This window comes from Varroa destructor, unplaced genomic scaffold, assembly GCF_002443255.2.
Source record: "Varroa destructor unplaced genomic scaffold, Vdes_3.0 BEIS01000005.1, whole genome shotgun sequence".
In the NCBI taxonomy this organism is placed as follows: domain Eukaryota; kingdom Metazoa; phylum Arthropoda; class Arachnida; order Mesostigmata; family Varroidae; genus Varroa; species Varroa destructor.
In genome coordinates, this window is record NW_019211458.1 from 11,197,474 (window position 1) to 11,210,326 (window position 12,853).

The 12,853-nt window shown below is 38.3% G+C and overlaps 2 protein-coding genes across 3 annotated transcripts; one reads left to right on the forward strand and one right to left on the reverse strand.

Annotated features, from left to right (window-relative positions):
* Positions 1–998: 998 nt before the first annotated feature.
* Positions 999–8,469, reverse strand: LOC111251875 (uncharacterized). 2 transcript variants are annotated; one of them, XM_022808956.2, is made up of 4 exons: positions 6,570–8,469; positions 4,010–4,346; positions 3,291–3,609; positions 999–2,722 (listed from the first exon to the last, which is right to left on the reverse strand). In XM_022808956.2, exons 1-4 carry the CDS (start codon positions 7,425–7,427, stop codon positions 2,416–2,418), a joined length of 1,821 nt encoding a protein of 606 aa, XP_022664691.1. In that variant the 5' UTR covers positions 7,428–8,469; the 3' UTR covers positions 999–2,415. The 2 variants fall into 2 exon arrangements, with proteins under 2 accessions (XP_022664691.1, XP_022664692.1); XM_022808957.2 differs by lacking the exon at positions 6,570–8,469 and adding an exon at positions 4,574–4,696.
* Positions 8,470–9,390: 921 nt separating this feature from the next.
* LOC111251146 (transcription elongation regulator 1-like) lies at positions 9,391–12,141 on the forward strand. Its single transcript, XM_022807468.2, has 2 exons — positions 9,391–9,576; positions 10,113–12,141. The coding sequence occupies exons 1-2, from the start codon at positions 9,503–9,505 to the stop codon at positions 10,309–10,311; spliced, it is 273 nt and encodes a 90-aa protein (XP_022663203.2). The 5' UTR covers positions 9,391–9,502; the 3' UTR covers positions 10,312–12,141.
* The last annotated feature ends 712 nt before the right edge of the window (positions 12,142–12,853 follow it).

Consider the following 12,853-nt stretch of genomic DNA (forward strand, 5'->3'; position numbering starts at 1 on the left):
TTGTTATTCCATGGTCACGATGTTTAGCTTTTTTGATTTTAAATCTAGTTCACTTCGTATCACATCATAAGGCCATAAATTTAACAATTTAATAAATTTAATTAGTCTTTCCAAGGCACCGAGTCTTAGAAAGATTCTGTAGTTACAATAGACCTTTCCACTTACTAATTATCCTTTTAAGCCTGGAAAAGATCAGGTATTTTATAACTGTTTTACTGTAATTTTTGGCGTTGTTCTTCGTTTGCGTGTATTTATCTTATGGCGCAATGTGGTGCAATCAGTAATACCGCTCTAATAAGCACAGCCCGTCAAACAAACTACGACGCTAGAGCAGTAATTAAACAACGCATGTACTACACGAACGTGGTTCGAAGGTTTAATTGGACCGTTAAACTTGATTACGAACAAGCTATTTTTGCTCCTGGAATTAGCGACATTGAAATAATCTAGCTAAGGGCCCGAATTCAGTTGCACATTTAGGTACTATCCTATAGACATTATAGGAAGTTCTAAACAAGCTTAGATCTAAACAACAGAAAAAATGATCTCTTGTTTGCGCACCACCGGCGTTATCGTGTTTTCCATAATAACTAAACGTTTTCTTTTTGTAGTAAATGCTTCGTAAATTTTCTCTACGTAGTGTACTAGCTGCATCGATGAGCTTGTAACCATAAGGCAATATCTATTTCCACGCGTGATTGATGGCAAAAAGATGAAAAATTCTTTACATTGCACCTAAGCTGGCCTTCTAAAGACATGAACTGGGTATCGTTAAATTGTCTATAATAGTACTGCGTTTTCGTACAGTATGTAATTCCATTGGTCTGATTCGAAGTAATTAACTACCTTATTATGAAAAATTAACGGCAAGGAATAGAACGGACCGGAGGAAAACTTGAAGCACTGCCTCTATATCCCAGGCTCGTCACAAAAACAGTGCAAAATTCCGCTAAATTTGCAATTTATGTAACCAAATTTAATAACGACACAAATTTTGCGTTCAGCGTTTTATCGCTTAGACCAATATATGAGTCTCATTGTTGTATTTATTGATATATCAGAGGGTTTTAGATTTCGGTCAACACTTCGACATGAAATAACAACGTATTTATATTCGGTATGATTTATTGGTAGCGTTCTTCAGATTGCTTCAATTTTTCTTTCTCGAGTAGTAATTACATTTTTTTTCTTGTATTTTAGGCTTACATTGTAAGCTTGTTTCCTGTTTTCCAAGGCAATATATCTACATTGGTGTTAAAAGGACAATTAAATGAAATGTCGCGCATATTAACGTACGGTGAACATTCGACAAATGAGGCTGCTATTGTCGACTATTATATCGACAAATAAGCGAGTTATTGTACCGTCTATCATTTTTGTATAAGAAACGAACCACTTACTATTTGACATATAATATAGTAAATTAACATTTTCTAGCCACTTACATCTTGAGTAGTTCATTGTTGACCCATCCTTTTCTAACTGTTATCATTAATAGCCTGCCTAGTTACTGCTAGGTTTGCCTTTGAACTTAATGAACTGACTCGTCACACCTTAGGATTATATAATAACATTCGTTGTAAATTATCATTGTAGTCTAAATGTATAAAATCGTAAGATATGGATGCGCAAATGACCTCTTCTCCCATATAATTGCTTAAGAATAGACCTCAGTCAGTAATGACAAAGATGCCATGGTAAACCTTCTATATCGAACTAAAGAAGTTATTTCACTCATAAAATTATGTGCTTTCCCCTTTCTCAAAACGCTTATAGTATATAAATAATGTTACATCTTGAAATACCATACAATCTAACATTTAGTGAGTACCATTTTGTCCATTACAGTATCATGAGACAAGCTAATATCTTTGAACGAATGATCTTTTCTTTAATGTTACCACATATAACTGTTGTAGGATTGGATTATACCGTTGCATCGAACAGCGTTATAAGCCTTTTCTAATTTTGCACTTACAATTAACTTTATCCACCGTTATCACAATAGCATAAGCACTGTGAAAATATTACTACACAGTTACTTAACAGCCAGTTCTACCTTATTTCGTAGGTTCTACTTTAAAAATGTTACTTTAAATGGGTTTTACTCTTTTTCAAAGGTCACTTAAGTTGATGCCACTCTCAGCAGAGTTGCAATAGCACAATTCTATATAGCGTGGTCAACGTATTTGCAACAAAAATGTAAAAACTTGCTATCGCTATTCCGATTATTACCCGTCGTACTAGTTCCATTATCGTGTCTTGCCCGGAAGATTGGAATCTTTAGAGATTCCAATCTTCCAGAAGCTTCCACGAAGGCTAATGCTATTACAGTTACTACTATTGTACGGTAGTGGTCGCTCTACCGCAGGTGCTACATACAGATTTCACTTCATTAACTCGTTCATTTTATGATTAAGGTGGGTGATGCCTGTGGTCGTCATCGAAAAATCCTTGAGGGAAAAATGAATTGAACAGGTTTACTAGAGCTGGATCTTCAGACATGAATGGCGCACTGCTATTCTTTGTCAGGGCGCTAGAACTGCGAGCGATTTCTTCCGAGAAAACGGACGATGCATTCATTGAAGATCCGCTAGCAAAGGACTCGGGTGTGTAGATTACAGAGGATGACTTTGAACTTAAGGTGTTATACACTGACCCACTTATCGCCGACGGGGTCGTCAATAGATTCTCGTTTCGCGATTCCTCGGATGATAACAACCTACAACACAGACAAGTTCGAAAGGGCTTGTTTTAGTAAGCAAAGTCGAAAATTTTAAGTCACTTAAGTGCTTTTTCAGATACTTCGAGTGGTTCTGCATTTATGAGAAATCGGTGAAGCTAGACTTTAAGGGTCGAGAACGTTACAGTACAAATTAAAGCAAATAAATGTACTAAACAAACTAGTACGTCGGGTAAACGCTTTGTGTAAGACGTAGGTAATGTTGACACATGCTTTGTCTGGGTGATTGGAGAGATAACCATTTGTGTGCAGCACGTCAAATTTGCAGTAGACCCCTTAAACTGAGCGAGTCAACCATTTATTAATGATGTATTATTGAGTATCGAAAAGATGCTTAAAATTTCGCTCAAATTTCGACATCACGTTCTAACATAAGTCTCAGAAAAAAAATGGTTTCAGTTCATATTCAGAAAACCTGTAGTTTGCACACTATGATTGAACGCCATTTATTTAATGCCGGCCCTATTTACCGTTTCTTGGCAGCTGCAATAATTTGTGGTTCCTCGTAAAAGAAGACATGCAAGAGGGAAAACAGGGTGCTTCTTACCAGCGGGTCTTAAGATAGCTATGGCAGCGTTCGGTCGGAACGTGATTTGCGTTTGCAGGTAGGTCCGCATTTGAAGCAACAACAGTTAGATGCCCACGCGGAACAGCGGAAACTCCGCCCGTGTTGTGTAAATACATATAAGAAGGTGCAGGTGATCTCACTGTCGGCATAACGCCGCTCTGCTGGTATTGAGAGCTAAGAGGTCGTCGTGCACGAAACAATACGGGCTGTTCGGCACCAGGAAGAGAAGCCTTCACAAACGAGTGATCGGTGAGGTACCAACGCAAGCCAATTTCAATCATGTCCGAAGGATGGCCTCCTGAAAACGAGGCACACAAAAGCGAAAAAACAAGTCTAATGATGTTATATATTGGGTTGACAAGTTTTTTTTTTTGCACTCAAGGGTACGCCCGCGTCAAGTCAGACCGAGTTAATGGTGGCTTCCTTTCTGAAGTTATTCTGAGATGAAGTTATTCTTAATGTTAACAATTTCGGCTTCAAGCTGTACGAGCAACTTAAACTTACCCGGGTGGAATTAATTGTTCTCTTTACTTCTACTTATATATAATTGAGAACCTTATGACACTTGGTTTGGCAGGAGTATCGACACTTAGAGAGTGCAATCATGGCAAAAAAAACCTCAAAGTGTTCATAACTATTTGTGAATCAAATGAAAGTGTTAATAAACCGTTCCCTGGAGTACGAAATATTATGCCTACCTGTTAAGCCCGTATGTGCTCTGGTTGTGAACAGTCTAATTACTGGCGTATATTCTCCGTCAGGCAGACAGATGTCTACCCCGTGAGAACCTAATTTAGGAGCTTGAACAGCATGGACAATTGTCTCAAGGTGCAGCTTCCATGGATGGGCCATCCAGGTAGCACCAGTAAGATAATTTAGTGGCGGCAGGTAACGAGCGCTTGGCGTACTGATATTGTACCCCAATGGAGGGTCGCGAGGTACAAGGTCCACCACCAACGAATAATGGACGTCGACTACAAGCTCTGCAGGCCGTATATGAACGCACGGAAATGCCGTGCCCCCGCTCACGAAAAGCTAAAAATATAGCAATTGTAAATCGAATACATTATACTTTGAAAAAAAATTACGAAAACTTGCAAACTAGTCGCGTTACCTCAAGTTTACCCATGTGAATGTGGGACAGAATACAAAATTATAAAGTATATTTAAAAAAATCTACATTTGGCTTCTATCGAAATGTTCACTACATTTGTGCACTTCTAACATACACTAAATTTGTTCCCGTAAATGGTTTACCTCACCTTCATCGTAAGTGCTCGAGCGTCGCAGAAAATTATTCTTGAGGGAAAGTGTCTGTCTGGATCCTTCATAATATGCGCACTCTGTTGCCTCAAAAATGTCAATTTGAACCCGAAAAAAAACCACGTTTGTTTCTCGAAATTTTGTTATCTTCAATCATTCACAGCAAAAATGTCATTAGCCTGATTTGTTTTGCAGGACGGTGTAGGATAACATCGGAGAATTAAAACCACTATAATGGCAAATTGCAGCACGCGACAATTTAGGACAAATGAGGTGATACACAGTGCAGTTTACTGTTGCGAAATAAAAAAAAAAAACTACCTGAATGCGAGCTTCATCTATGGGAGGGTCTGGGTATAAGGCTTATATCCTATATACAAGGATTATACCATTGTTTAAAATTAATGTTAAAAAAGAAATGATAGATATGCTTTTTGAAATTTTGCTCAATAAACACATTTACAAAAAGAAGTAAAGTTTTTTTTTAAGTAGGATTACTCTTCGGATGAAGGAACAGGAAAGGCTGCATTAAGAGTAGAACAGGTTGCACATGGGTTTATCAGACCTCAGATGCGAACCCGTCATCCGACAGTAAATGTATGAAGGTCATTTTCCTTCAAATCCTTGTCTTATAAATTGTTAAGCCTTTTCTATTTACTATTTACATCCTCATACAAAACAATGTCTTTCTATTCGATATACTACCCCCTCTTTCTTATTTTTAAAGAAGTTGTAGCTGTAAAACTAAAGCTTTTTACGCGGAATTTCATGACCCTGAACGAGACATTTTTTTCAAGAAGTTGCCTGTGTATTGTTTGATCAATATAATTAAGCTGAATTTACTAACACTGATAAGATCCTCCACAATTCTAAAATTTCTCAAAGGAGCAACAATCAAAACTTTTTTTTTGCTGAGATAAATGAGAGGTAAATTAAAATTTCTCTCCGTCACGCTTTGTCAGTATATTTAGCTGGCTTATTTAAGTTTAGGGTATTCCGAATATAAATCTTTGGCAAGAACGTAGAATCGACAGTTTCTTTTACTTCAGGGATTTCTTCCGATGATGGATAGTCTCAGTGTTTTGATCGAATACGTTTCAAATGTGAACTATCACTTCTATTCTTGCCTAAAAAAGTCTTGCAAAGCGCTTGGCAGATTTGGAGAAAAAAATACAAAATAGGGAAACGTTTTTTACTACGAAGTTCGGTTTATTTTCTTTCCCCAGCAACCGGGATATTGACTTGAAGGGCTTCGGGGCTTTTTGCTAGTAAACTTCACTAGTACTGAAGTATTTCTAAGAACAGTTTCGCTCTTGAGTACGTTTTGAATAAGATTATTAATGACGCCATTTTTGGATACGTTATGTAACAATTTATGCGGAAACAATCTAAGAATAATCTATCAAGAAAGATCAGAAGTGCTTCGATAAAAAACTCAAATTGTAATTGATGGTATTATCCATAGTTAATTTTAGCACTATCAATATTTCGAACAAAAGTTTAAGATAAATATACTCAAAGGACAATTTTCACGAAAATGCTTCTCACAAGCTTGTGTCCCTGTTGAATATATAAGTTAGCAGGTTTAGTTCTTGACAACACTAAAATTGGTATTCAAGTACGACAGGGAAATCACACGTAGGTGTCAACCTCAGCGATACAATAAACATCTTTTAACACTTTCCAAAATATTTTTCAATTACTTTAGGTAGCAGGACATCAAACATTTTTATTTCATGGTAGCTTTATAAACTACATTTCTTCCCGAACCATTGCGACCCATTAGTGCTTATAAATATATCAGACGTCGATAAATCTTGTTTTGGTCTAGAACTTGTTCTGTGGACGTGTATCACGGGCATCGAACAACTGAGTTTTTTCTGTTTAATCTCAAGCTACGGTGTTAACAAACCGTTTAGCCTGATCTATTCGACTTCACCTCATTCCTCTCCATAATATTGTATAGTATCGAATTAAAGCGAAAGTGTGAATAACCTGTTCAGTCCTGCGTCCGAAGAAAGGCCAAGGTACATTCCGGGTCGTGGTAACAACACGCGTCTGCTTTACGCCGTTGACAATATTGCTATTAATGGGTCGAACTTGCGCTGTTAATGCACCATCCTGTTTTAATTGCACCCTTTGTAGCTGCTGGCTTTTCTGATTGTTCCGTCCCCGAATTCGACTTTTGCTAGGTGTTCCAGCTTGGTGATTTCCACTTTGAAACGGTGTCGACTGGGGATGTCTCGACTGGCTAATGCTTATGTCAGTGTTGTTACCGTCACTGTTATTCGCAGCGGTATTCACAGTGGCCAAAGGACTATCACAGTTACACCGGTGGATACCAAATGAAGGGCACAGAGAGGCTCCACATGAGCACAGAAGAACCCCCATTATCGATCCAAAGGGGAGTGACTTTTGGTGATTGATATCATTAAAGGCACTACTGCTCCCTTCCTGTAGGTTTTGCGGTAGATTTGGATTTGACGGTGAAGAAAGATTTATGAAATCTTGATGCTGGCCATTGCTGCAAGGCGGGACGACAATGCCTGATGTGGACGGATGTTGCGCACTTAGTACAGTAACAGGAGAAGTGTCTATTTGGTTCGGTCGAGCAACACTCGTTTGAATCAGAGGATGGGTAAACCTTGTCGAGTTCACCTGTTGGAGTTGCTCGTAAGGCGTACTTTGTATCTGCTGCAGTGGCAAACGTGCACGCATGGACTGCCAGGGTGCCTGCGAAAGGTGCGATTCTGGTCGCCAAGTGCTACACACGGCGGCCCAACCCCCAGAAGAGTCGGTGTGCCTAATCGGCTTGCACGACCGCTTACCGCGGGCACGTTTGCCATGAAACATGAGCCGGTGAAACACACAATTACCTAAATTAAACACAAGTTCACTGCGCACGTCTTCCGGCAACGTGCTTAGAAATTCTTACTGCTGCAAACCTTTGGAAAAGTGAAATTGAAGGCCAAACGCACTAGTTGTCTTACAGACCTAACATTGGTCCCTACTTATCCATAGCTCACGCGTGCACGCGGATCGATTGTGCATAGAGGGTACCCTTCTCTACCCCGTCACTGACGGCTTTGATGCCTTTTCGTCTGGCAACTGTGAGTGAGAAACAGCGACGAATGAATGTATTTCATTTAAACTATCTAACCTAGTCTCACCCTGCCCGAAAGGTAGACATCACCTCTGGATCTGAATATCATTAATAGGTCTAATGCTACATCTATTCTTAGAATAGGTCCTCCATAGAACAACCTTGCTGCTCAAACAATATTGAAGGAGACGTTCCTTATTTTGCTTCTTATTTTACACCTTCAGTCATTACACTCTGAGCCTGCGATATTATTCAAGTCTTCAATGAAACATTACGATCCAGGTACGTCATGACATTTATGCCAATCAGTCCGTTCATACGGAGCAGAATTATGGTTCTGCCAATACAAAACCTGTCGTCGCACTTGTATCAGTTATAGCTAGGTAAGCTGGGAAACCTGTTTTTCAGCAGATGACCTCTCAGTCATGCCCTTACTTTTCTCGCTATAGCATCCAGTCACACTTCATGTCTGGCACGAGGTTTCAGGGTCACGGAAGACAGACCCTTAAAACCCTCATGCTCATTTGGCATTCTGTTACATAATACCTTGATTAGGCAATAGCTGTATTAACCGCGTCATAATGCGCCTCACAATATGTACGGCTTACAAATTTTAATAATTTCTTTCAACAGTTATGAGGCACATAATGATGAATCAGCAAACTGTTGAAAAACTTACCTTACAATCAACCTGTGAGGAGGTTCTGAAGCGGAGCGTGATTAGGTTGCAGATAGAAAATTGAGTAAGCGATATCAGGCATTTGACCATCCAACCACTTCACAATGCACCCTACAAGTATATCCTTCATCTAATAGAATTCCTAAAGTTCACGTTCTTCGTATTACCTAGCTGCTACAGTATCACTACAGATTATTATACTGCTACGCATATATTTAGTTGGACGAAAGAACACCACGATCCGAATAGCAACAAATGGCAAGTACACATACGTTGAACGAACGAACACATTATGATACATTGCGAACAGTTATGGTTTCCCATGAAGAGGCAATGTTTCATTTCTAAAAATAATGGTTTATCATATATAGCCTTCGCGTTATATATTTCTATGTAATATATCACAGTATTATAATAAAACTGCTGCAAATGGGTTCTTCTTAATCGCGTGTATGGGACAGATAAACGTCAACGGTTTTTCGTCACCCTGCTCTACAAACCAGAGTATGCCAATAATAATAAGATCTGGTTCGCATGATATGCGAAAGCACTTATTACAGGTAAAAAAGGTATCCTTTTAATGAAAATTCACTTATTTATCGATTTTAACACTGGATCTTCAAAAATTACTATAATCACATTGTGACAGATCTGCCGATTGGTTCGCTCATTATTCTTTAAACGCATAATGATTTACCAGCGTTTTTTCCGGTTTTATAGATTTTTTCTTCATGCTAAACATTGACAAAGTTACTTTGATCTGTACGACGGGCTGACGGCTTGTCTAATAATTCAGATAAATCCCTTTGTTTTTTAAGCATAGCTAGGTAATATTGTGACCCGTCAAAGTACAATTTGTAGTTTATTTTCAATGGCATGTTGAGTCGTTTCCCGTTTGAAGATGCCCGTGCAGCTAGGGAGTATAAAATTTGTAATTTCGTCACTAGTAAGGATTTGTTCTATTGTAGCTTCAATTGGCAATAATATCCCAGAATATCGCAGCTTACTGTAATGCTTTTGATCTAGGCATATATTCTAATGTCGCTTGGTAACTTCTTTTAGGCACGTAAGTATATTAAGGATGATCCTCGCTATGCGAAGTACTCATCATCCGAGCATAAATGCGAGAAGGTATACAAAGACTGGATGAAGGATCAGATTTCAACCGCCAAGAACAACTTTAGAGCTCTTCTCGCTGAAACAAAGCTTATCACTTACAAGTAAGTTTCGTACATTCATTATTTTGAGTTGTACATCGAGTGCTACAACAAGCGTTGCTTCAGACTAGTTTCATGTGAAGTCCAATCTTCTGTGATTGGTAGTTTGTATTTCTCGATTTGCACGTTCGATTTTAGGATTAAGTCGGTTGTAGGTGATATTGTTTCGAGAATGCTGATTTCCTTGAAAGAATCTCATCATCTAGTATTTAATAGAATGTTTAGGTTTGAGTGAAAAATTCACACGTTTTCATCGCCGAGATGCTGCCTAATTTTGCTGAAACTATATTTGAAATTTTATAGAACTATTTTATTGTTATTATTGATAAATTTTGGTAACGATTTTAGGAAAATGCTGTATTACATCAAAGTATAGGGTTACCATGAGACATTTATAAGAACGAAGCGTAAAAAATTTAGAAAAAAACGATTTTAAAAATCAGCGAAAGTTTGGCGTAATTAAACATGATAATATGTGAAAAATGGCTTTTTTAATCTTATTTGATTTTCAATTTCCTGGTATTTACATAAAATTACAGAAGTAAAAAACTCGTGGACGAGTCTGAAAGCCACTTAAAGGACATTCTCAAAGTGCTGGAAAACGACAGGCGTTATTTAGTTCTCTCAAGTCTCGCCGACGAACGGACCGAAATTCTAACGGCATATATTGATGAGCTGGATAGAAAGGGCGTTCCGCCACCGCCAACTGCATCCGATCCACAGCGTAGGAACAAATAGGCTGACCACTCAAGATGAAGTTGAGGCAAACTGATGAGAGAAAAAGGGAGATGTTTTGAACGAGAGACGTGCACACGTCTTCGTACACTTCGTATAATATACATTGCGTCTATAGGGTGCACCTGCGCAAGCAAGACTACCGTCAATTTCAGAGATCCGAGAGGACGACCATGAGAGGACGCCGCATTGCTGCTGACAAACTACTTCAACAGCACCGCTTTCGTTTTAACTTCGAACGGACGTAAGCAAGGTCTCTCGTGTTTACACTTTGCCGGCGCACCTGAATACATGACCGTTCGGAGATGGCAGCCTTTGAAGACAGCCTGTTCGAGTTGAGCGCGACGTTGATAGCTACTACGTACTGGCGATTACTTCCAGTTGTGTGCGCGGACGAAATTGTGTTTGTGCCTGTGCGACAGATTGGTTAGATAAGGTTTATGTAAGTTTTGCTTTGGAGTTGTATTGAAGACTCTAACAATAGTCTTATGAATTTGTAGGTATTTTTTGCAGCTTTTTGGTGAATTGGCGGGCAATGTATTCGGGAAATCTCTTCCTATATAGAAGAGGAGAAAGAGAGAAAACGAGACATCAATAATTATTGAAGCGAGGGGTAGTATTATTAACCATCCATCTAATCAATGTTGTGGGTTTCATTATAAGTCTTTCTTGATAGTTCTTAAGAATGCTTTCTTTAGCTATTTGTATATACCACCATGAGGGTGCAGCACGTTCACTGCATTATATATACAAATCATATTCATACATAGGCGGGGACACACACTTACGCCCAAATGCAACAGACAAATAATCTGAAAGATGGCTAGAGATAAGGATGGTAACCAAAATTCAGTTTTGTTTATTATACACATGTACGTTAGATAATTAAATGATTAGTATTATAATTATAATATTGCTATATTAATAACTACTGTGTTTATTTTATTGTCCATAAAAATCAATTATATCTCGTTAATAATCGAGACCACATAGCTACGATACGAAGCAACATAATAAACCATGAATAGAAGAGTTCCTTTCTTCGTGTCGAGTGAATAGACCGTCAGCTGCTTCTGTTTTTGCCTGAATTGAATGCACGCCAATATCTACCACCACAGTAAGAACAAAAGCACCTATAAATCACTGGATATGCGAGACATCTATTTAACTATAGGGTGAGATACGCGTGAGGTGAGGTGAGGTGCATACATGAAAAATATATTCAGCAGAGAATATCTAGAAAGGTAAATGATAGCGCTCAAGAAAAACAAATTTCGTTATGTATAACAAACCCCAACTGACTCCATAATTGCGACGGGGTATGGTTTTTCTTCTTCAATTAGGCGCTATCTTGAATTTATATTATACGAAACACCTGAAAAAAACAACATTAATACAAACTCTCTCAATGACAGCTATGACAAAGCCTCATACCAACAGCCGGAGCCTCAGCCAGAACGCCGGCTTCAAAATGGAAGAGTGAAGAGCGTAGAAGCAACAACATCAACAGCCTCCCACCCAGGACGGTAAGTTAATAGTAGAAACGAGATATGGAGGAAACACACATTACTGATGTGATTAAACAGATAATGCGGGTTTACGAGGTTAACGAATTAGTTTGACGCTAACATTATGTTAATATGTTCTAGATTATTGAAATATGTATATTGAAAAATAAGGCCTGAGCCAGTTAGCGTCTGTATTCACTGGAAGGCTATAATAGTTGACGAATTTGAGGTAGAGTGAAGCAATTATTAACAAGTAGCATTTAAAAGTCAGTAGCAACAACGATTAACCAAATAAACCCTCAAAGGAATGTTGAGTACTCGCAAATCAGTGTCTTTATTTTTTATTATCTATACGTGCTCTCGCTTTCCCTTAGTTATTCAAAGCGTTCTCGACAGGCTATTTCTCTTGTAATTTGAAATCTGCATAAGAGCTGCGTAGATACGGCTTAATTATAGCGAAGTTTTCATGCAGAGTCTAAAAATATTGTCAAATTATTCCCTTAAAAATCTAATCGATAATTTAAGTCACAACAAATTTAGAGTGCCCGGGATTCTTTCGAGTACAAAGTGTCACGCGTTCATCTAGTATGACAAAGAAAATGAGAAGTATCTGCCTAGTCATTTTTTGTGTCAGGTTGCTGGTACTACGTTCCGATTTTGATTTATATGGCTCGTTCTTATTGAATCGGCTCGCAATACTTAGCAGCTCAACAGCTTAGCAGGGGTATAGGCAATAATAGACTACAGCATATTCCTGTTCCAAGATGAAGTGGACAACAAATACATTTCAAATATGCAAAAAAAAAGGAATCAAGCTGTTGGTCGTAGACAGGACTTTATTATACCATTGTATATATGACAAAAATCTTGAAAATGAGAAAAATAAGCTAACGAGAAAAATTATAAGTGTAGTAAAATCTTTCTGAGCCAACAGCTGAAAGTCGTTAAAAATTACCATAAATTAGGTCATCAACATATTATTAGACAAGCCGTCAGCCCGTCGTACAGATCAAAGTAACTTTGTCAATGTTTAGCAT

What these genes read in the sequence shown, in the direction of transcription:
- LOC111251875 (XM_022808956.2), bottom strand. Translation starts at nt 7,427, where the DNA reads ATGTTTCATGGCAAACGTGCCCGCGGTAAGCGGTCGTGCAAGCCGATT. An exon ending in TCGGACGCAGGACTGAACAG is followed by an intron (nt 4,347 to 6,569) that starts GTTATTCACACT and finishes CTATATTTTTAG; the next exon opens with CTTTTCGTGAGCGGGGGCAC. An exon ending in AGCTATCTTAAGACCCGCTG is followed by an intron (nt 2,723 to 3,290) that starts GTAAGAAGCACC and finishes TCTGTGTTGTAG; the next exon opens with GTTGTTATCATCCGAGGAAT.
- LOC111251146 (XM_022807468.2), top strand. Translation starts at nt 9,503, where the DNA reads ATGAAGGATCAGATTTCAACCGCCAAGAACAACTTTAGAGCTCTTCTC. An exon ending in ACAAAGCTTATCACTTACAA is followed by an intron (nt 9,577 to 10,112) that starts GTAAGTTTCGTA and finishes ATAAAATTACAG; the next exon opens with AAGTAAAAAACTCGTGGACG.